Raw genomic sequence first — 24,776 nt, 5'->3', positions numbered from 1 at the left:
TTCAGTGAGATTCAGTAATATTCAAGGTACCCTTATTTTTTTGTCTTTATGATCTACATGGGAATCTAATACTTTCTGATGGGGTATAAAAACAGCAGCCAATCAGCTATCGACACGTGGCCCAGGAGGGCCCACCGCCAGCTCAACTGCTGCATAGGGGTATTATGGTAATTACCTCGGAGTAGGTAAACTCTAACCTATGACAAGCCAACACCTGTTCTGGGGTAGGTAATCCAACCACCCCAGGTTTCCCTCTATAAAAGGGCTTTCAAAGTTCAAACCAAGGGTAATAAATAACTTCTCACCCACCACTCTTAAAACTAGCTCTGCACTCCTGCTCATATTGACTTGAGTGTCGAAGGGCCTGTCCAGAGTAACACTCCAGGTTGGTCTTCTGCCCTCGCTTGCTATTGTGCAGAACACAGTTCCTTCACTTCTGCTCCTCACGTCTTCCAGCTCAGCTCTGACGTCACTGCCGTATTTGTTACCGATTTTAGGCCTAACACTGTCCGAAATTGGGCTAGCTAAGAAGCGAATCTACCATACGGTAATAGCCTATCTAGTATTTTACAGCAGAAACGCGATTGAAAATTCATGGGTCGCTTCCAAAATATTTCTAAACCAATGGGGTTTCTTATTTTACTTCCATATGCTTGAGTGCAATAGCAAGAGAAGCAGTGTGATCTTATGCTGTAATTTTCTTACAATTTCATCGCTAGTTAGACTGTTAAGAGTGACTTTGCCCATTGCTCTCATTGTTCTTGACCATATTGATAAATGGCTACATTCATATAGAAGATAAAAAGAATAATATCAATGTGTGTCTGCGCATGTAAAACTAAATAATCTTTTTGGTGTTCTGCAGGTTTGTTTTGCCAAAGACAATTCGGATACGTGATCTGTAAATTCTCTTATAGATGATTCTATGGTCACCAAAACCCCACTTCCGTACTCATACGTACAGTCCTAACCCAGAAAATAGGTATACTCTTTATGCATACAGTCCTAACCCATAAAATAGATATACTCATACATAGTAAACCTACTATTCAGTATTTGCAAATAGAGTAACATGATTTTGCTAATTTGCAAAACGAGGAATACCCTTTTTACATTTTTTGCGAATGGAGTGAAATTGACGGTGACTAGACTGAATTTAAACGGAAGAGGTATTTAAATTTCAAAATGACAATATTACCCTTTATTTAAGGAATGTTAGGGGTGGCATTATTAACTTCCCACACCCCATCATTTTAGAGTTTTTATATTTTTCAAAAAGTACTATACCGGCCACACCATAGGATGATCTAAACCGTCCATCTGAAGGGCCACAATGTAAACTTCTATAGATCGAAAGGCTAGGATCATCCTATGGAGATGATTCTTGGCTCGCAACATATTTACATTGTGGCCCTTCAAATGGACAGTTTGGATCATCATATGGTGTGGGCCATATAGTAAGGCTATGATCATCCTATGGTTGGCTAGGATCGTCCAGTGGAAAAGATTTTTTGGGTGCAACCTATTTACGTTGTGACCCATCAAATGGATGGATTGGATCATCCAATGGTGTGGGCTGTACAGTAAGGCTAGGATCATCCTGTGGAAATGATTTTTTGGGCACAACCTATTTACATTGTGGCCCATCAAATGGATGGTTTGGATTATCCTATGGTGTGGGCTGTAAACTTTTTGAGAAATACTTAACTATGCAAGCTTAATCACACCATATAAACTCAAAAAATGAAGGGGTATGGGAAGATTATAATGCCACCCTGACAGTCTTTTGAGTGTTGGAAATGGGGCAAATATGGTACTAGGCAGTACACTGACTATTAAGCCCAACTCTTACTTGCAAGGTAATTAAGGTCTCATGCACAAATGTTTATTAACAAGCTTGTAGATGAGAAATAGAATAGGGTTTTGCGTTTAAGGAGTAAAGGGTATTTTTGTCCTTTTCTAACATAGAAACTGCTGCCTTATGGTAGATACCATGTTTGCAAAAAAAATGGACAAATGATATTCCTCTTTTTGCCCATTAGCAAACCATGTTACTCTATTTGCTGCATAGCAGGTTACTCTTTTTGCAAAAACCCCTTTACATTTTAATAAAACTTTGAAAGATTTCTTTCAGATTTCCCTCCGCCCCTGGTGAGGAGTAAAATGGGTTGTGGGCTGTATAAAGACAAATAGAGGGGATGCAAGGGTAATTTTTCTTAGACAACCATTAAGGTCTTTCAATGAAGTTGGTTTTCATTCAAGAGAAGAGAACGTGAAGTAGTTTTTCTTCTTCCTCCTCTCATCAAACCTGCTAAATTTGGCCTGACCATCAAAGCGCACAGACGTTTAAGTTTTGTCGTGGTGGTGGGATCAATGGTGGGCGTTGTTGTAATCAGTGGTAGATAAAATTAAAGATTTGATTAAACTCGGCTAGTCCTTATTAGCAATAAAGAGTGCTTATATATGCACTTTCCGATAAACATAGTAGAATATAAAGATATGAGATAAAAATAAGGATAATAATTCTAATTTAAACAACCTACTACAATCAGTCTTTAAATAAAAAAACGGTCAAATCTAAGATATTTTCTAGGAAATAGAAGAAGAAGAGGATGAAGAAAAAACTAAAATTAGGAAAAAAAAAAACCGGGGTAAGAAGACCAAGAAGAGGAGGAAAATGAGCCGGTAGGGGTCCGCCTAACCCCTACTAATGAAAAAAGAGGAAGAAAAGAAAAGAAATTTTTTTAAAAAAATAGGCTTGTAGTATACACAGTTAAAAAAAATAAAAAAATTGTTGGAAGACTCGTTGCAACATTCCCCTTTCCATACTCAAGGAGAAAAGGGAGCAGTAGGGGTTGTTCGATTATAGGCTTGGTCTTTATGGATAGGAACTTATCTCGTGTTACCTTGTATTCTAGGAACACAGGTTAGTTTTTATTTTTGAAAACAAATCTTAATCTTCCAATAAAGGAGAAATGAAATTCTACCATTCCATTCCATATGAAACACAATGATTTCACCACAACCATGCGCTCTCCTAGCTTGACAATTATTATTTAATTGGCTTTTAAATGTTTTTTGGGAATCGTAATAATCTTTCTACAGCTATTTAGGTGCGCGTTTGTAACATGAACAAAATAGGAACTTCCTCCAACCCCTCTAAACTCTAGGGGGCCGGGCCGGGCCGGGCCGGGCCGCTAGAAAGTCACCAAGCGCATCTAATACTCTTTCACTTGCAACCATCATAAATGCACGATTGTGAGGTGCAGCCAATGGGAGCGCCCTGGTGCTCTCATTCCTCATGACACAACTATCTTAGTTCTCAAGAGATTTGCCGAGGCATTTTTGCGGATGGGCAGTTGCATGTGAGAGTTGCCACCTCATGAATGAAGACAGAATCTGCTGAAATGTGAGCCTATGTGGCTGCTCTCACAATCAACAGCCCATCGCGGTGAACGCTAGCAAATCCCACATTTTAGATATTAAGAATAAGAATATTTTTAGGATAGATCTCATCATACCTAGCTGTGCAACAAATAATGCCTGGAACATATCCGATTGATGAGAGCTTTTATATGGTGTAAGCTCTTGTAGTCCCGTATTTTTCGAATAATACTGTACGGTATGTAGATCCAAACTGTCCATGTGATCCAAATCATTTACATAGGATGATCCTAGGCATCCGATCTATAGAGGTTTGGATCGTCCTATGTCTGTTTAGTACATTTTGAAAAATAATAAAATCTCGCACAAAGAAGCCCCAGCAGCTAGCATTGGATTCCGGGAGGGGAGAGGATCTAGGCAAAGGAGGTCACCATGGTGGAGAAATTAGTATGAAATTGAGGGTATCCGTGGATACGCGTAATCTCAACGCGACTATAAAATCGCCGGATACGCATCTAAGATATCCGTGGATACGCGTAATCTCGACGCGACTATAAAATCGCATTCACCCATAGCGTACTACACAAATCCCAATACCAGGAACAGCAGAGCAGAGAGAGAGAGAGAGATGGAAGATCCTCTAGACTCGTTGAGACCTCTAATGGCTTCCCATTCCCCTCCTCTCGATGCTCTCATCGTACCATCTGAAGACTATCATCAGGTTAGATTCCTCTCTCTCCCTCTCTATTCTCTGTTTTTGATGACAAAACCCTAATACTTTTCTCCTCTAAGCCATATCTTTTGCAATCGCTATGATTTTTCTTCTGTTTTTTTTTTTTTTTTTTTCTTTCCAGTATATTCAATTAGGGTTTTAGATGATCATTTTGAGAGATTATACATATGTCAACGTGTATTTCTTCGGTAATTACCTTGCAGAGCGAATACGTTTCCGTACGGGACAAGAGGCGCGAATTCGTTTCTGGATTCACAGGAAGTGCTGGTAATTTTTTACTTATTTAGTTTCTTTTCGGTTTTGATTGATTCGCTTGTTATTGTTTTATGGATTTGAAATTTTGATGGATTTGTAAGTTTGGATATATTGGAAAATGTGAGAGAGCTATTATCTGGTTTGGTTTCTTTATTCTCTTCTATGTATTCTTTCTATCTGTTGGAATTGTATTACTTTATTTGCAGTTCTAAAATGTCTTTTTTTTCAACTTCATTCTTCTTCCATTTGAAATTAAAAAAAATTGATACCCTGAAGGATTTTCATCTATGATTCATTACAAGTTGCTCCTCTTCTGAACAATAACTTAAACCTAACCAGATGGGTGTGTGTTTTTAGGGTTTTCAATTACATTTTGTTAATTCTACTTTCGGACCAGTGAATATGGACCATGTCTGCTTTTTATTTTTAACTATCCCTTTAAAGGACACCAATCTAACACTTAGAGCATGTTTGGCTCCCATGAATTTCTTTCCATGATTAATCTGAGTCTGAAGTGGCTAAAAATCAGGAAACAAAAAAAATAGGAAACTAGTGTCTCTGGTGATGAGATATGACAAAAACAGCGGATCGGATTTTGAGAAAAGAACCCTCTTTAGGGAGTGCAATAGAGAACCTGAGATCCGTTGTGAACAATCAGTCGAATGAGTGTCTCTGGTGATGAGATGTGACAAAAACAGCAGATCGGATTTTGAGTAGAGTTTTTTGTTTCCTGAACTTTAGCCCCATCTCACCACTTGGAGACGCTAGTTGCCTGTATTTTGTTTCTTGATTTTTAGCCACTTCACCCGCCCAACTCCTCCCTCACCACTTGGAGGCGCCAGTTTATCACGAAAAAAAATTCCTGGTAGCCAAACGTGCCCTTAAGATCATCTAACCTGTTTGGTTTTGAGTATCGTCTGCATCCATGGTGGGGCCCACTGTAATGGCTGATCTGGAGACTGGGTTCCGGACCCATCTGTTGTACAAACATTTATGCACAATGGTGTGCGACAAACCCATCTCAGTTGATCACAATGCAAAAATCCATTAATTGGAGGGTTAGGATCACTTGATAGGTGTGATTTTTTTATTTTTCTACCGTGGCCCATCCACAGTGGGTCCCACAGACTGGTTGGTCCAGATCTCTGACTACAGAGGCACTTTTACAGTGACGATGCTTATGAATTCGTCTTGGTTTTGTTGTGATGGACCAGAAACAAGCTCCTTATTTGTTTTGAATGAGATTTCTCTTGAAATATATTCATCGGTTGCTTGCTGTACAAAGTCGCTGAGGCAAAAAAACTCTAAAAGGTGGGAATTAGTCCCTTCAAGAAATTACATTTGATGTTCAATTTGATAAGTGGTATTTTTTAGTCTATTAGATTTAGCTAACCAGGAATGTTACCTCTGGGCCATTTTTTTTCAATGGCTCAGGAATGTTACCCCTGGGCCAATAAACGTTCATATCATCTTAGCTGCAATGGATTTCATTTGTTGCAGTCTTCCCATAATATAACACATTTATACGATACAAGCCATTCATCCCCCGAGCCATTGAACGTTCATATCATCTTTTAGATGCAATAGTTTCCGTTTGTTGCTGTCTTCCCATAATATAGCACATTTATGCGATACAAGCCATTCATCCAGTGGCTTTAGTCCCTAATATCACAGCTAGTGGATGGTCCTAACCATCCAGTCGGAACATCTGCAAATGGATGGTTAACAACAATAATGGGCAATAGTCGTTATTCAATGGTTAAAAGTCCTCATTAGGTTAGGATGGTCAAATTTATGCTTTTCTCCATTATGTGGTCTGCTGGATGGCTGTTCTGAATCCCCTACACTTATGCCATGCACATAGTTTTAGATTGAGGGACACCAAATTCATGTCCATTGGGGACACTGAAGAGTGAAGTTCACTCCTCTTCGTGGCCATTTTGTCTTTCTAGTTTGCTTTACATTTTTCGTGCTGTACTAAGATCGATATAGATGTATACGTTTTGCAGTAGTCATTGTTATAATTCTTAAAAATATTTTTTTTTTAATGGTATAATTCTTAGGAATATTGAAAAATACCATTTTTATATGTCCATAATTGGATCCTTTGTTCAGGTTTGGCACTTATAACAATGAATGAAGCGCGGCTGTGGACCGACGGGCGATATTTCTTGCAGGCAACACAACAACTAAGTGACAGGTGGAAGCTCATGCGGATTGGAGAAGATCCAGTTGTAGAAAATTGGATAGCTGATGTGAGTCACTGTTTTCTTTAATAAAGTACTTGTTCAGTGAATGTTCTCAAGCTTATAATACCATTCAGATTCTACTATTGAGAACGGCCTATGGCTGATTGCTTCCAGATTTTCTAGTGGAACCCTGGAAACTGGTTGATGTGCTTGCTTGATGATTCAAAAAAAAAAAGGAACTCTGGTAAACTGGTTTTTTCAAACCTTGGGCACGCATCATCCATACTTCTTGTGGATGCATGTTGATGAACTTGGACCTTCTTGATTTTGGGTTTTGTAGCAGTTTTCTTGTCTATCTTTTGCTTGTCGAACTTGTTTAGTAATATGAGAATTCAAAACGGTTTATGTGGATGTGTTTATTTTGTTACCAGAACCTTCCGAATTGTGCTACTGTTGGTATCGATCCTTGGTGTGTATCTGTAGAAACTGCGCAAAGATGGGAGCAGACTTTCTCAAAGAAGAAACAGAAATTAATTCAGCTATCCACAAACTTGGTCGATATAGTTTGGAAAACCCGTCCTTCACCAGAAATTCACCCTATCATTGTACAGCCACTAGAATTTGCGGGCTGTTCTGTTGCAGAGAAGTTAGAGGACCTGAGGGGAAAACTTGCTCAGGAGAAAGCTTATGGTATCCTTATTACAACACTTGATGAGGTATCCCCATCGTATCCCTTTCACTGACATTGAAAGCCAATTAATTTATCATTTTTCAGAGTAGCCTGTGTCATTGTATCTATCATATAAGTGTGCCTGTGGAGAAGCATATTCATATACCTTTCGTTACCCATGCAGGTTGCGTGGCTCTATAATGTGCGGGGGAATGATGTATCTTACTGTCCAGTTGTTCATGCATTTGCCATAGTAACATCTGACTCAGCTTTTTTTTACGTGGAAAAAAAGAAGGTTTCTCCTGAGGTCAGTGTCTGATACACAACCACATTTCATGTAATGCTGTTTTGGTTAAACTTGTTGGAGAGATGTAGTTTTTTGTTAAAGTATTACGTATTTAATAACACGTTCTCCAACAGCTTAAGCTTTTGGAGTAATTGGTTGTTTCACATGGTATCAGAGCAAGGGTCCTCGGTTCAAACCTCCTTGATAGTAAAATTCCACATGAAATGGCCAAAACCCAAAAAAAGGGGGCCACATGTGCCACGTGTAGGCCAAACCTAAAAAGAGGGCCTCACGTGAGGGGAGTTTTTTTTTTTTTTTTTTGAATGCCAGGAAGATTTTATTAAGAAAAAGACGGGTGACATAGGGAGTCAACCCAAAGCATACAAAGACAGAAAAAAAAAAAACAAAACCAGCAAGGAAAAGGAGAAAATACAGAATTATGCCCAAGTCAAGGTGGGAGATAATCAAAACACTCCAAGGCTGTTTGAATTGTTTCCTAATTGCCTAATTGGATGGGAGTCTCTTACACAAAAATTGGAAAACCTTTTTTTTTAATGGTTTGTAACTGTTTTGCCTCTAGGGTTTCTTTGTGTTTATAAATTGTAGGCCTCATGGCCATTGTTGTATGATGATGACGGTCTCCAAACTTTTCTCCTTAGGGTGGGATTCCTACAGGATGTTAGAGATGGGATGCCTTAACCCAAGTTATCTTTAGTAGGTATTCGTCTCTTGTATTCTTGTTTGTTCTTGATTTCCTGACTCTAATCGTCTCGAAACTGCCACATTCATTTGATATCGGCCGTTGATCAAATGGTACAGTTTAGATGAAACTCTAGGGTTCCTCTCGAAACTATAGGCAACCGTCACCATCAAAATCCAACATGATCCAATGGTGAGATGGGGACTTATGATCATCCAGCCCTAGGAATTGATTTTTTTCTGCAGAATTGATAAAAACACCCAGATCTGAGTTCTATTGCTCCAATCAACCTCAAACTTTGGTATTAGCTACCAACAATGTTTTCCCACAACATAGCCGAATTTCATGAATATCCAACAGTCAGATCATTATCAATCTTCTATGATCGTTGCTAATTTTAGCATACTTTCTCCATTTCAAAATTACACTTGTTTCCAATTGAAGCTTTTGAATCAGATTCCATCTACTTCATCTCTAACCATCCAATCCTAATTTCCCAACCTTAGATCGCAACCTATCCTTTCGTAGAAATCCTATTTCAAGAACGTTTAACATTAGCCAAACACTGAAGGGAAGATTGGCTGGTCGTCCATCCTATATTCCTATGAATTACAAGCTTATAAGATTACAAGTGTAAAATGTCATATCAATCAAAAGGTACCTTACGTGAACCAGTCTTGGAACAACTTAAAAAGCACATGAAAAGAAAAACAAAGGAAATTAACCTAGGAACAATGTACAATGTATGAAGAATTAAAATACTAAATTCATTCAAACTAGGAACAATGTACAATGCAAGGAAAAAATTAACACCGGATTCCAATGCTGTCAACCTTTGGAAAATGCAACTCTCATAAATATCAATTGGGGCTCCCAACATGTAGTCATAGTATATATTGACCATAGTTCTTTTCTTTACAAAAAATTGCCACCTCCCTCTCTCCAATGCCTTGTCTCTTTTATTCTTTCCCATTCTATCATTTTTTTAGCATGGTAAATGTTGAAAAAGTCCTCCTTAAGTTTTAAACCTTTTTTATTGACTTCTATGCTTTGGACTGCATTACTTGTTATCTTCATTTTACATCTGGGGTATCATCTATGAAGAGCCCTCTGTCTATTCATCCTGCCATTGCCTGAAAAGAATAGATCGGAGTTCTAGTTTTCATAAAATCATTGCATGTACTGGAAACACTATAGGGGTAACAACTTATTGTCTTTTTAGCATTTATCCAACTAATGTTTATTATCCACAGGTTCACCATTATTTGGCCAAAAATGGAATTGAAGTTCGGGATTATGGTTCAGTGGAGTCAGATGTAGTTTTGCTTGCATCTGGTCACCTCTCATCTGTCACTAAAGATTCTTTAATTAAAGGCGCAAAAGATGGAGGAATTGTTTCTACTGAGACTGGACACAATGAAAATGGAACTGAAGAAAATAAGCATAATCTCATATGGGTTGACCCTGGTTCATGTTGCTTCATTCTGTATTCAAAGCTTCCCTCTGATCAGGTTTTCATGCATCAGTCACCTTTGGCCCTTGCAAAAGCTATCAAGGTAATTATGGAATTGCATGTACAGGTTAATTGATTAAGATTTTTCTTCTGATAGGTAGCTTTCTGCATTGAATATAATTACATGTGTTTCTTGTAAGTAGTGCTAAACTACAAAATTGCTGAGTGTATATCTGTTAAAAGTCTCTGTTTAAAATTTTATTGATGTACTGATCCTTGTTAGGAATTGTGAAAATTTCAAGTTCATTTTAATAGGAATTAATAAATCTGATTGGTAATTCTATTTTAAGAACTTTTATGAGGTATTTTAGACTTTTTAGATTGTTAACCATTCCAATAAGATCTAATCCTGTAATGCTAACACCAAAATAAATACCCTTGAGTTGCTGACATTGTCCAAATGAAATAAGGTTTTATATGATCAGAGTAGGTTATTAGTTACTATTTTTATAACCATGCTGTTTTATTAATAACTTTTATCCAGTCTTAAAAGATAGGGTTTTTGAAATTGTTTGATCTTTTGGTTCCTGTAGGATAATTTGAAGGACTAGCAATACCTGCAATATCCATTGCTTCAGGACACAAAACTAAAACAACTGAAACCTCCAAGCAAGGATGTTTCTTAGGCACATCATTATTTATAAATAAAAAACTGAAGATCGATATATGTCCTCTCTACTCTTTCCTCCTTTTGAAAAATAAGTTGTTCCAATCATGTCATGTCTCAACTATTGGAATGAAATGGTAAAGATGCTAACACTTGTTTAAGGCATAGTTGCCGGAAACTCCTAGGGCGGGTGGGAAGCCCGTTTCCCCTAAAACGCATTTCTCGCTGGGAAGCTCGTTTCCTCTAAAATGAGGGAAACACGTTTCGGAAACATTTCCAAAATATGATACAAAATTGGAGAAATGTTTATGAAACACATTGGAAACATCTGGAAAACTTATGTAAATAATGTGTAAATGCGTGCTAAATGTATGCAACACTCGTAGAAAATGCATATAAAACGTGTAGGAAACATGTGTGGAACTTACGAAAATCATTTTGAAAAAAAAAAACACATCATTTCCTAAGACGTTTCTCGTACGATTTTCTATTGTTTCTCATTTCTCGTTTCCCCCGTATTTTTTTTCATGCGTTTCCCATTTCCGTTTCACGTTTCGTTTCCCGAATTCGTTTCCCACCCTGGTAACTATGGTTTAAGGCTTCAGATGATCGTTAAGATGCATAAAAAATCCATGTTTTGGCAAATTAGGTTGTTAAGGTTGACCTTTGGTTCTTATAATTTTCTATTTGATATGAATGAATGAATGTAATTATTCAAAAATAAAAAATTCATATTCCATGGATATGTTTCCCATAAATAAAATATGATTTATTCTCTCCAACTTTGACCTTAGCTGTCATACCAAATTCACAGGCAGGGCTCAAAGAATTAAGCATTGCCAATCTTTGGTACTCTATTGATTTTAAATATAGCCTATTAACTTGTGCTCATTGACTGATAATTTGTTTGCACTCTAGAACCCTGCTGAGTTGGACGGTTTAAGAAAGGCACATATTCGAGATGGTGCTGCAGTTGTGCAATATCTTGTTTGGCTGGATATTCAAGTACGTTTTATACCCAAGTGAACCTTTTTTCCTTCAATCTTTATTGTGATAGCTATAAAACTCATGTCTGTCATCTCTTTATTGTTTTGTAAGCCATCCAATCTCATCCAAAATTTCTATGCCATTCCGAGTATTAATTGCCAGTGTACTTGGGACCTGTTATCATTAAATTTACATTGTTCCCCTTGTAGATCCATACAGGTATCATTATTCTAGTGTGTGATTTCATAATTTTTTCCAAGGATTTATAGATAATGGTTGCACTCTAAAGTATCTTTTCCTTATTAGGAGGGAAATTTTTCCTTATTGCCAATGCAGTTCAAACATGGTAATATTATTGCTCCCTTGTATCCCCATATTGGTATCATTATTTAGGTGTGTGCTTCTAGGAATTTTATTAAGGATCTATACTTTATATATGCTCTCTGAAGTTTTCAATTTCCATATAGTAAGGAAAAAAGGCAAATGCTTACCTAGATGGGAAAGCTTGGAGTGTTGAAACTAATGCTCTGAGGGAAGTTTGAATGTCAAAGAACTAATGGCTTGGGTTGGGAAATATTAGTTTGAGAAATAAAGCCCTCTTAGGTAAATGGATTTTGATGTTGGGAGAGAAGAGGGACCTGGCAGCTTGGCTCATTATAATGTGTTCACAAGTAGGGGGTTGGATAGGATGGGAAAGTATGAATGACATTGGATGGATCACACATGTATGAGGTTATCTAGAAACTGGAACAAGGGTGATAAACTATGAAGTTTTGGATGTCTTGGACTATGAATTACTACTAATAATAAACGTTGCATAAATTTGGATAGCATGTAACTCCTATGATTCAACCATGAAAATATGATTGAACAACATAGATTTTAAGAGTCTCCATAAGTAAATTTAATTATATAATAAATCTACACATAAGCATGCAAGTAGCAAGAATATCAAGAAGTCACAAACAATTAGAAAATTTCAGCAACCACACAAAGAATGTATTTCAATCCCTATAGTTAAAAAATGTATTTCAATCCCACTTACAAAATCTCACAAGATCTCAAAACAATAGCAATATACATACGAGGAAGATTTTGGATCTCAAAGAGAGCTTTTGGGAATGGCAAGATAGGTACTAGATCCTATTTAACCCTTATAAGTGTATTATTTACTGAATAATAGTTTGGAGTTTGGAAGCTTGATTGTGAGTTTGCATGTGCTTGTCATATGCATATGCGTTTGTTAGCCTTTGCATTCCCACCACGTACTTCTGTATTTTTTTAATAGTCAAACCTCTGATTTAGCCGACACTTCGAACTTATTGCTGACACACGTGTCCTGCCGTGTCCATAAGTTTCGACACTCCTTTGGACACTTCTAAATGAACGGCTAGAAGTGTTTAGACTTAATGTGGGCATGCATACTCATTTTTGTACCGTGTCAAGTGTGACATTCTTATTTATATTAAATATTGTATTGACCTCTTTTACTTTTTACTCTTCTTTTATTATAGACTCTTCTTTTAGCTCCTTTTTAACTAATATTTGCTGTTATATCCCCATGCCTAAACCTAAAACCCTAAAGAAATTGTTATTCTAGTACTATATAAGTCCATATTCATTGTATCATATTGGTCTCCCTTTCCCACTGTATATTGGAGACGGAAGGGAACCAGATTAAATTGATGAATGCGTTGTTATTTGATTATCTCATGTTTGTTTTAATAGTTGATTAATTCTGAGATTTATTAGTTTCATTCAAAAAAACAAAAATATATAAGATTTATTAGTTTATTAAATGAATACCATATTTATGTTGTTACAACTTATGATAGTAGTTAGTAATTTTATTTGTATGTACGTGTTAGCATTTCTAGAATTTTAGATGTTGCCATGTCACACAACCCATATCCGTCTTGCAACTCGACACTTAAGTATGTATCCACAAATCATGATTATATATACTTTCTATTTTAGCCGTGTCCCTATTTCTAAATTGTGGGGGTTTGCCGTGTCTGACACTTCATGTCCGTATCGACACGCGACACTCGTGTCCGTGTCCACAGATCATTTATTTGCTTCTCATGTTTGTTTTAGATTATAGTTGATTAATTCTGAGATTTATTAGTGCCATTCAAACAAAAAATAAGATTTATTAGTTTATTAAATGAATACCATATTTATATTCTTACAACTTATGATAGTAATTAGTAATTTTATATGTATGTACGTGTCAGCATTTCTAGATTTTTAGATGTTGCCATGCCAGACAACCCATATCCGTCTTGCAACTCGACACTAAAGTTTGTATCCACAAATCATGATTATATATACTTTCTATTTTTGCCGTGTCCCTGTTTCTAAATTGTGAGGGTTTGCCGTGTCCGACACTTCATGTCCATATCGACACGCGACACTTCATAGTAGTCAACATTATTGAGCTGTATATGTTTGAAGGTTATTGCATGAATAGCATCTAGGGTATCTTAGTGAGTTAACTATTCAGCCTACTGCATGTTTCATTTTATTTTTAAGACACCTAATCTTCTGGTCATTTCATGTCTTATATGCATTGTTTAGCAGGTTATTGAGATTCCATAATGCTGATTCTTGTTTTAGTGCTCTAATTTGTGAAGACTTATTAAGTGAATTTCATTTTGTAATTTTCCAATTCAAATTTTTGGTTTTTGTACTTCTTCGCCCTATGACCTCCTTGGTCATGGGCGTTTTTTTTCTCTCTTTGATAAAGATTTACCATTTCAAAAAAAAATAAAAATGGTGGACATTAACTTGTTTCAAATTTGCAGATGCAAGAGATCTATGGAGCTCCTGGTTACTTTTTGGAGCCACAGGGAACAAATAAGAGAAAGCATTCGTAAGCTTGTTAATTTGTTATCCACTTACTATCTGATACGCCTTTTCTAGTAAGATCATGAGATGATTTGAAATATATTTACATTCTTGTAGATAATGAACTTTTTAGCTCTTTGTAAATTGAATTTCTGTCTTTCTGTTTTCATGCATTCATCAGATGTTTATGAAGGTGCTAACTGGTTATGGAAAAAGTGAATGAAATGCTGCTTAGCGCTACGGATTTTCTGTTAAAAGTGCTTATTTGCAAAAGAGTTATGTTTGATCTCTCTTAGAGCACTGACACAAGCTCAAATGAGTCTAGAACTCCGAACTAACGAAATTAGAACCTTATGGAGGAAACAAACAAAAAAAAAATTGATGGATCTAGATAGTACTATGGGGAAAGGATCTATTCTTCCTTGAGAAGAAATTGTGTCTCTTTTGGGCAGGGGCACACTTGGGATCTTTTCCTCATCTGTTAGGCCTGTGCCTCGGCGCATGATCAGATGTGCTTTCCCAGGGTATAGGTGAGGCTCCATGCATGTCCTTGATCACCTTTGATAACTCCAATCATGAGGCATGCTTTGATTTCTTAGTTGAACTTTGTAGACTATAATGACTTATAGGTTGATAAATTCATGGAACCTTGCTCATGGGAAGAACTTGATGTGATTCAGTGCTGGATGTGGTAGATTTGATTACAATGCATCTTTGATCAGAGCTGTTTATAGGGCTGGGTCCATCTTTGCCATTGTTTCTAGGGTCTCCAAAATGTCTCATTTCACGCTTATTTGTGTACTTGTGACATTCTTTAGTCATGTCTGGAGAACTTTATGGAGCAAAATGGGGATACCACTGCAGTTTAATAGTGCTTATCATCTCTAAATAGATGGACAAACAGAGGTGGTCAATCTGCTAAGATGTTCAGCTGACGAGAAGCTTCATCAATGGGACTTGGTTCTACCTCAAGCGGAACTTGCTTATAATAGTTCCACTGGCAGATCACCTTTTGAGACCATTTACATATACCCCATTCCTCATCCTTTGGAACCATACCCCTTTGTCCTATCTCGGTTGGTGGTGTTGAGGCGTTCTTCACATCAATGAGGTACAATAAGAGGTGATTGAGCAGCTACGTAAGCAACAAGAAGTACAAGGTAGCTACATATTAGCACTGGAGAGACCAAACATTCATCATGGTGGGTTTGGTGATGACTTGTTTTCGATGAGAGCATTCCCAGTTTGAGCAGCTGGGAAATGGAAGCGGAAGAAGTTCGGACCTTACATGATCCTCAAGCGATTGGGTCCTAATGCTTATCTATTTGACGTCCCTGAGGATGTCACGACTTCTCTCATCTTCAACAGTGTCGATCTATACCAATTTCATGGAGACCTGTCACAACCCAACTCCATCATTGTTATATTGTTCACAACAATTTCATCTATAGGATCATGCTGATGACATCATGGACATCAGGACAACAAACACTTGTCTTAGATCACACCGATGATATCTTATTCGTTGGCACGACCAAATTTTGACGGATTGCATGTGGATTGAAGGAGCCGAGTTACGACGAGTTCGAGAGAACTTATATCAGTTATCGATGTTTACTCGACAAAGTCGAGTTCTTCCCATACAGGGGAACTGATGGGACACGACCCACTTAAGAATTCTATTTTCTTCATTATGTTACATACTTACATGAGACATTCTATATAGGTTTACTTAAGTGACAAGAAGAAAGAAAAGACACTATTTTTAGTAAAGACAAGGTTACTAAAATAGTGATGGAAAATTTCCAATGGAAAAGTTTACATGCCATCATGTCTTAACTAAGACCTTGACGCCACCATTGACCCATGCGATCTCATATGGGAGATTTAACGTCTCGGTCTTCAGCTGCAACCGCTCTACCATCATGGTTGGGACCATGTTCTCAATACTTCTTCCATCGATGATAGTAATAGTGCGGATCTTCCCACCTGCTGTGCAAGTGGTGTGGAAAATACTGTTTCTTGACCATTCATTCATGCTTAGGGTCTGAGGGGATACTATATCATGACGAATCACACAAATGGTCGTCACATGCTCCCCATCCCGTACCTCAAGCTCGTCCATCACCTCTTGTCAAGCATTCTTATCTTAGGACCCATGTTCTTCTTCAGGTTCGGTCTTATCCTCATGTTCTACTGGTTCTGCTATGTTTGTCTGAGGATTGAATGTCCTAAGCAGTCATTCAGACGACCCGTGGCCCGGTTTACCACACTGAAAATATTTAAAGATGGTAGTGACTAGTGAGTGGCTTGGGTCCTATAAGACCACGCTTTGCACTCGTCTTACCTAGTTAGAGAGGGGTTCGTTTGACTAGTCACAGGATTCCTATTGGTCGAACTAAAAAGGCCTCTATCAATATCCTTTCGCTGAAAACGATGGGTCGTCTTCTCATCCTTCTGGGCCAATCGGAAGGCATCATCAACAGCGAGGAGGGTGTGAAGGGAAACTGACTCCTGGATATGAAATTGCAGCCCATTGATGTATCGAGCGGTTGCCTGCTCTTTATCTCCCATCAATGCATTACGAGCTATTAAAAGATGGAACTCTTCCATCATTCCGTTTTTCCCTCACGGGTCAAGCTCCGCTTAAGGATGGGTCGTCTCTGGTAGAGGCTGCCCCCAAAATCAGATGGTAGGTATTTACCTTTCATGTTCTTTTTTCATTTTGACCCAACTACTAATCTTAGGCCTTTCCTCTTTGAGTTCTACTAGTTTGGGCTTGTTACAACCAAATATAGCCAGCTACCTTGAGTTTCGTAGTAATAAATTTGACCTCTTTATATTCTGGGAGATCTTTCCACTCAAAGAAGTGGTTGATGCTATCTATCCACTCAAGGATTTCGTCAGGATCTAGGTGACCCTTAAAATCTTACACACCATCTTGAATCCCATTGTCTTTAGATCCCTCTATGGCCCGCACTACCCTATCTGCATTGTGGGGCCCAAGCCCATTGTAAAGCCACATCGGCCCCTCATAACTCATAAGGCTCAACTTCATCTTAAGGGTCTGATCGGCCTTCTGAGGAGTCGTCCAGATTTAAATCTCTGGTGCCGACATTACATAGCATAGGTGGGTGAAGTGGGAGTGTAGGCCTAGGTGTCATGACACTTCTGGGAGGTAATGCCCCTATGTGCTTATCGATCCGGGTCATTGCAACGCTAATATCGACCAACCTGGTCTAAATCCCGGCTCAACCTGGTCCCTGACGTGGATCATTGACCCTGTTAGCCATGGCCGATGCATATGGATTCTCAATACCAAAAACCATAATGACTCAACTGACGCTAACTACAGACTAAGACAACCCTAGATGACGGAGGTGACACTTAACTGACCTAGACAAATCCTAAGACCCAAAAACACTACTGGAAACTCAATTCCTACCTGAGACACACTAACAGATTGTAATGAGATCTAAACCCTAAGTGGAAATCTAGCGAACCCCTAGATGGTGTATGGGTTTGGAGATGACTAGGAATCAGAGTGTTGGGCTCTGATACCACTTTGACGCAAAACTAGCTCTGTACCAAATTGGTATCAGAGTCAGATTCATATCAATTTGGTATCAGAGCTAGGTTTGCATCAGAAATCTTTTAGGAGTTCCACCTTATCACTTCTTGAAAATTATTAATTATGTCTCCACAAACCTTATATGCACCAATCAAAGCCTAATTTGGAGAGCTTGTATAATCATGAATTTCTGTATTTACAAACATTTGCAGTTTGTGAAGCTAATTCATAAATCATGTAACCAAACTTCTATTTTAGATGGTATAGATCAATTTTGGGCATTCAATTGATCCCTTCTCTCTCTTAATTTCAAGAATGATGATGATAGTTTATATTAGTTTTTATATTTCCAGTTGTTTTATGGGTTGAAGGATTTTACTTCTTTGTTTGCTGGTTTCATTGTTCCCATTACTAATTGATGATTGGTATAATTTTTAGCAGTGAAACCTTGAAATTAACAGAGGTATCTGTAAGCGATAAGTTAGAGGGTTTCCGTTCAAAGCAAGAGGTAATGGGCTCCTTCTTGTTCTAGGTTCCATGTTTGCAGGATGAGTCAAAAACTCTTCTTTAAAGTTTGAGTCATAATAAATGCCATTGTTCTTCATATTTTTATCTTTTTCTTTTTTGATGCTGGTGGAATTCCCTTTTTCAATGGCTTTCCTGCCTGAGACATAGGTGTCTGTTCCTTGTCATGCTCTATCATAGTTTATTCTGATTGGATTTTATTATCTTGTTTCTTCTACAGCATTTTAAAGGGTTGAGTTTTCCAACCATTTCATCAGTTGGTCCGAATGCAGCAATTATCCATTATGCACCGGAGGCAAAAACATGTTCTGAACTTGATACAGATAGCATATATCTATTTGACTCTGGAGCACAGGTTTTTTTTACAACTTTAAGTGATCAAGAGTCCTAAGCTGACATTTTCTAACCATGGATTATCATTTTTCTTCTTTTTGTTCTCAATCAGTATTTACTTTTATTCTATTTGGGATTTGCTGACACTGGTTATTGTGGTTTTGAAGTATCAAGACGGAACAACTGATATAACACGGACCGTTCATTTTGGAAAACCTTCACAGCATGAGAAAGCATGCTATACTGCGGTAGGTGGACTATTTTCTGACAATTTTAATACATTGATTCCCATAGAATATTTTCCCTCTCCCGGTATAGCTTTAGAGTAATGTAATTTTCACACATAAGCTCATTTTTATCTCCTGAACAATAACTGAGTTGATCTTATCCTTTTATCATTCTTGCTTGAGAAATCAGGCGTATTGATGTTTTGAGGCATGTATTAATTGGATGGATAACTTTCCTCGTGCTTTTATTCTGCAGACTCTGAATTGAATAATCTTGGTTTGTGGTATATGTTAGGTTGATTTATTCGTTGCTTGCCTATACTCCATTTAAAGGGATTGTTTTTATGCAGTAGCTTGATTTATCAATGTCTATTGGAAGCAGGATCAATCATATGGAATTTGTGATTCATTGGATACATTTTAGGTTGTTAAAAAGCATGTTGTGTTTTTGTCTCCAAAGTATACCTCTGACTCTGTCATCCTTAAGTGATATAATGTTTACATCAAGATGTAGAACTGATGTAATTATTTTTATTTGATCATCATATGCACTTCTTCAAGCCATTCAAAAAAAATATATTATATTTAAGTGCACAGTTTAATTAGAAAGACAGGAGTTAAACAACGCTTTGGGTTGTGCTAACTTTACCAGATGTAAATTATTCTCTAATTATATCATGTCATCATGTGCCACTTCCAATATCTAATGGGATGTGATTTAACTTGAAAGGGTTTTCTTATCCCATTTTTCCATTTTGTAGGCGAAACATTCTATGGCTTTTTGCTATTGTGTGACTAGTCCTTTTTGTTTAAAATATTTTTCTGCTTGCAAGCCTTTATGTTGGAGGTCCTAACTGATGCTTAACTTGGCTGATGGAGATAGGTCCTCAAAGGTCATATTGCATTGGATACTGCCAAATTTCCCAATGGGACAACTGGTATAATTGATTCTTTTTTACATTTTGTTGCTTGACATTAACTTTTTATATAAAATGTGAATGCAGTCTAATCTAGACATGCGCCGATACATTTCTAACAGTTAAGATTGTAATGGTCGCATCCTTTTAAAGTTTGAATGGGTTGCTTTGTTACAGGACATGCACTTGACATTCTTGCTCGAATTCCACTGTGGAAGGATGGTCTTGATTATCGACATGGTACCGGTCATGGGATTGGATCTTACTTGAATGTTCATGAAGGTCTGGAGTCTGTAGATAATTGACTTAAGAATGTTCTCATCAAATTTCATTATGCTTTGTATTCCGATTTCTTGCTTTGATGCGGTTGTGATCCTCTAAATGGGATTTTGTTTTACATTGTATTGGGGTTTATGTTGGGCAGGTCCTCATTTAATTAGTTTCAGACCTACTGCTCGAAATGTGGCATTGCAAGCATCTATGACTGTTACTGATGGTTAGTATTGTTCACTGCTATTGCTTTGTATCCAAGTTACAGAATTTTTATGGTGTGAAATTTACTACATTTTTTTTTTCGTCCAATGCTCATGCTTTCTACATTAGCTTACTGGTGCCTCTTGTAAGTTGTAACCTATGATTTGTGGACACAGACACAAGTGTCGTGTGTCAACACAGACACGGAGTGTCGGACACGGCGAACTCCCAAAATTTAGAAACGGGGACACGCCTAAAATAGAAAGTATATATAATCATGATCTGTGGACACGGATTCGTGTGCCGAGTTTCAACACGGATTTGAGGTATCTAACATGGAAACCCCTAAAAATCTAGAAATAGTGTCACACTCATACACATACATACATATAAAGTTACCAACACTTCTAGCCGTACACTTACAAGTGTCTAAAGGAGTGTCGACATGTGTGGACACGGGTGTCGTGTTGGACACGACACGACACGTGTGTTGGCAATAAATTTGAAGTGTCGGCCAAATCATAGGTTGTAATCAAGGATTTAGGATGATATGTACACAGGCCAAAATCTGATGTCTGCTATACAAATGACAAAACATTCCTAAAATATAGAGAATAAGTGGGGAAAATCATCATAAGTTATAATAATTATATAGAATATGATTTATCACATTGTTGATAACTTTGAAATGTATTTATATGGTATACAAGTGATTAATGTGTTCAATAACCGGTCCACTCTTGTGAAGTTGAAACAGCTTAATTCTGCTGCAATCATTGTTAAGGTTAGCCTAATCCTCTTTCTACCATACTGAAGAGAGAGGCTGCCTCTCCAGAACTCTTGATCAGTGTTAAAAATTCGTAGTATTGTGAGTAACCTGCAAAAAGGTAAAACTGAGTTGACTTGGGCGAGAAATTTTTTGATTGATGCCGAAACTTTCTAGGCGAGAATGTTTGGTGCGGCGCCTTTTTAATTATCGACAAATCTTTTTTGAGTAAATCGGTAGGGTCAAACCTGAGTCAATTTGGGTGAGTCAGTGATTGTCTCAAGGAGTTTTTTAATAACATTCTTTGTTGGAATAGAAAGAAATAATAAATCTTGGAAGGCATCACCCCAGTAGTTAGATTAGGCTTAGAGGATGAAGAGAGAAGGTAAGAAGGAAAAGAAGGCAGAGAATTGGGAGGATGATGTCCAACCCAAAGCTCCATAAGTTTTATACAAATCAACTTATGTGAATTACAAAAGTGCGACCAGGGCACCCATTATGATGGGCTCCTAAGAGCTCACTAAAACATCTGAGACCACACACATAAAAGCTATTAGATCTTAGTACTCATCAAGCTATTGACCAAGTACTCAGCCACGTCAACTGAGTACTCGATCACGCCGCGCCGAGTCAACTAGGATTTTCTTCAACCATGTTTTTGACACGCATCCGCATTTTGAAACACTGGCCTATGTTATAAAATGTTAAAATTTTAACAGCATGAAGTTGGTGAATGTGAAAAGGACACGGTGGAATGAAGGCAATATTCGTTTTATCTGGCTTGGGAAACTTTTACCTGTAAAACAATGCCTTTCTTCGGATCAAATTTGAAGATTTTGCATGTTATACGCTAAACTATTTTCCACTTGTTTGGTTTAATGTAAGGAAAATGATATGGAGACCTAGAGTACCACCTAAAACGGGACCTGCAATGAGAATATGCCACGTGTTAAAGAAAACTTTACTTTTTGGTGATTTCCCTAAACATAAGGGATTGCTCACGTCATTAGTGATGTTGTGGCATGAAACAATTTGTTGGGTCCCCTTTTAGGTCCTACTCTCGGTTTCCCTAGCATTACTCTTAATGTAATTAATTGTGTTTGAGTCTTGAAAGTTTGGTGAATATATTATTTCATATATCAAGACAATTTAATATTAAGTTTCATTTGAATTAAATTAGTAGTTACTGAGATTCTTATGGAAATGAACAATATAGTAGTGAAACAATGCTGGTTCTTTTGATCATAAAAATGTTGATTCTTAACTATGTTTTAACTCTTGTCACATGTTTTTATTATTCAAGAACATGAAAATGTGTGTTGGCACATTCACAAATTCTTGTAAAAATATCACCATTTTCTTGTTTTTAACGTTGCTGCCCTTGGATAATTGTTTTCAGAACCTGGTTACTATGAGGATGGGAAATTTGGTGTCCGATTGGAGAATGTGCTGATAGTCAAGGAAGCTGATACAAAATTTAATTTTGGTGAAAAGGGCTATTTATCATTTGAGCACATAACATGGGTGAGCCTATTCTTCTATTAGTGGAGATTATTACTTCCTATCTGATTAGGTCAGCTATTAATATCTATTTAAATTGATTAGCTTATATTGATAATTTGGTCACTGATCTATTTTGACTTCATTTATGTACACATCCAAACATTTAGGAAAATTAAAGGGTGGTACATAATGTCCTTGATACAGTTGCTGGAAAATCAAGGAAACGATGAAACAAATCAAAAAGCGATTCACTTTGTTTCAATTATAAAAGTCACTTATCATTTCTCATACTTAGCCACGTGCGGCGATCTGCGCACACACTTGAGAGAGAGAGATGGAAATAAACCCAAGAAAAATATATATATACCTTAAGAGAATCATGGCAGTTCAGTCAAAACCATGAATTTAAATTTAAGTTTCGGTTTCCCGAAATTTCGGCCAAAATCCGGTAATTAAAAATTATTATTTTATTAATTCCCACACACCCACCATTGATTTTCTTTTTCCTCTTACATTGTATTGTAGCTTCTCTTGTAACATTTGCCGAGACCTTCTTGGTCTGTTTTTTCAATATATTCTACTTACCATTCAAAAAAGAGAGAGGATTTGCCGGTTTTGTAGCGACGTGGGAGAGAGGAATTTAGAAAAATGTGAGAAAATGGGACGAGTTGAGTTGAGTTGAGAAAATGGGATGAGTTGAGTTGAGTTGAGAAAATGGGATGAGTTGGTAGCAGTTTACCCTACGAAGAGGCAACTGTTGATGGTGAGTAGTGCTAACTGGCTTAAGGAACTACGGTCGGTGATTTTATCAAACCTAAAACATAGGTTTTTTGTTTTCTATTGCGGCCCTCCCCCCATCCCCTTAAAAGGTGGGAGAGGGTGCTTCGCTTAAATAACATACTATAGATTAGTAATAAGAAGAGAAGGGGGCAATTGCTCTATGAAGAAGCGCTTGCAGATTCTCTTCAAATATAAAAATGCAATTTATGCATATGGCACATTGAAAGAAACGAGCTAAGGCAATTTTTTGGTTTTTATTAGTAGTTTGTTTGTTCTTGCAGGCACCGTACCAGAAAAAGTTGATGGACCAAACCATGTTAACACCTGAAGAAGTAGAATGGGTTAATGAATACCATTCTGCCTGTAGAGAAATTTTGGCACCATACCTGGATGAAAGCGAGATGACATGGCTTAAGAGAGCCACTGAACCCGATAGCGTGTAGTCTCAACTGAAGTTCCCAATTCGCCTCCGCTTCAACCGTTCAATGTCAATAGCTCTGGGTTTTTCTTCATTAGCTGAAATGTTTCTATTATCATCTATACATTTTCTTTTTGGAATTGAACCTGCAAACTCAAGGTAAGAGGCACCAACCCTCATCCAATAATAAAGCTACAGGCCATTATCATCTCAATTTCTCCAACACTCTGGAACTCCATCGATCAGTATAGTACTGACCCTTTGAAACTTATTTCAAGCTTAGTCTCCGACCGATTATTGGACAGAAAATTGCACTAAATTTGAGTTCAATAATCGGTTGGGGACTCCACAATAAGTTGTCATAATCTAAAACCGACAGGCCCTTAATGATATCATGGACATGGTTGGCATGCTGCCCTGATGAAGACATGAAGAGGCCAGAATGGGTATGCTTAGAGATGATGTAACAGTCCTGTTTCAAGAATATGGGGCATTGTTAAATGAATGATAGATATATCTACATGCGCTACGTAATTGAACTTTTTATTCTGTTCACACTGTTGAATGGCTTTTGTTCTACATGGAATTCTGTAACTCTTGGTCCTTCCCTGGCCCTTCAGATTCTTGGGTCTTGCTTTGATGGGTGTTCTGAACACCACAGGAGAACCTTCCTATGTTTAGTCAAGCGTGCATAATCCTTGGAAAAGCATTAGCAGGCAAACCAGCAGATGGGTTCTATCTATTTGATCATCCAAACTATTCATCTAACCTTTCAAAAAATAAAAATAAAATCCAAACTATTCATCTGCACTATTCTTTCCAATACCAGGTATAGAAGAAGTGATTTCAAATCCAAGTGTGAAAAGCCAAAACCTCAAGAACATATAACATTGGCCCAACCCAACATGGTCCCCATCTGTACGGTCCCTCGGAAAGAAACCCTAGTGAGACAAGAGTTTGTGGAGTGATGAGATCGTGGTGGTAGATTGGATTGATATGCAACCTATCTCCACACCTACATAAGTCCAGTTGCAGTGTGCTATCCTTAGAATAGAAATATTACTTGCACAAGAGCTTAACATCACTAA

General features: G+C 37.5%; 1 protein-coding gene across 2 annotated transcripts; it reads left to right on the top strand.

Moving 5' to 3' along the window:
• Window positions 1-3,727: 3,727 nt before the first annotated feature.
• APP1 (aminopeptidase P1) lies at window positions 3,728-23,902 on the top strand. Of its 2 annotated transcripts, none has more exons than XM_077377135.1 (16): window positions 3,728-4,105; window positions 4,321-4,384; window positions 6,488-6,627; window positions 6,993-7,277; window positions 7,416-7,538; window positions 9,471-9,773; window positions 11,256-11,342; window positions 14,132-14,199; window positions 18,184-18,253; window positions 18,491-18,625; window positions 18,771-18,851; window positions 19,714-19,768; window positions 19,925-20,029; window positions 20,172-20,243; window positions 22,387-22,511; window positions 23,552-23,902. In XM_077377135.1, the coding sequence occupies exons 1-16, from the start codon at window positions 4,013-4,015 to the stop codon at window positions 23,711-23,713; spliced, it is 1,968 nt and encodes a 655-aa protein (XP_077233250.1). In that variant the 5' UTR covers window positions 3,728-4,012; the 3' UTR covers window positions 23,714-23,902. The 2 variants fall into 2 exon arrangements, with proteins under 2 accessions (XP_077233250.1, XP_077233252.1); XM_077377137.1 differs by having other exon boundaries at window positions 3,729-4,105; window positions 18,187-18,253.
• The last annotated feature ends 874 nt before the right edge of the window (window positions 23,903-24,776 follow it).

Source organism: Tasmannia lanceolata, unplaced genomic scaffold (assembly GCF_043159265.1).
Source record: "Tasmannia lanceolata isolate RefF3 unplaced genomic scaffold, GAP_Taslan_0.1 ptg000004l, whole genome shotgun sequence".
Classification (NCBI taxonomy): Eukaryota; Viridiplantae; Streptophyta; class Magnoliopsida; order Canellales; family Winteraceae; genus Tasmannia; species Tasmannia lanceolata.
The sequence above is the reverse complement of the archived record's forward strand: the minus strand, read 5'-3'. Positions and strand labels throughout refer to the sequence as shown.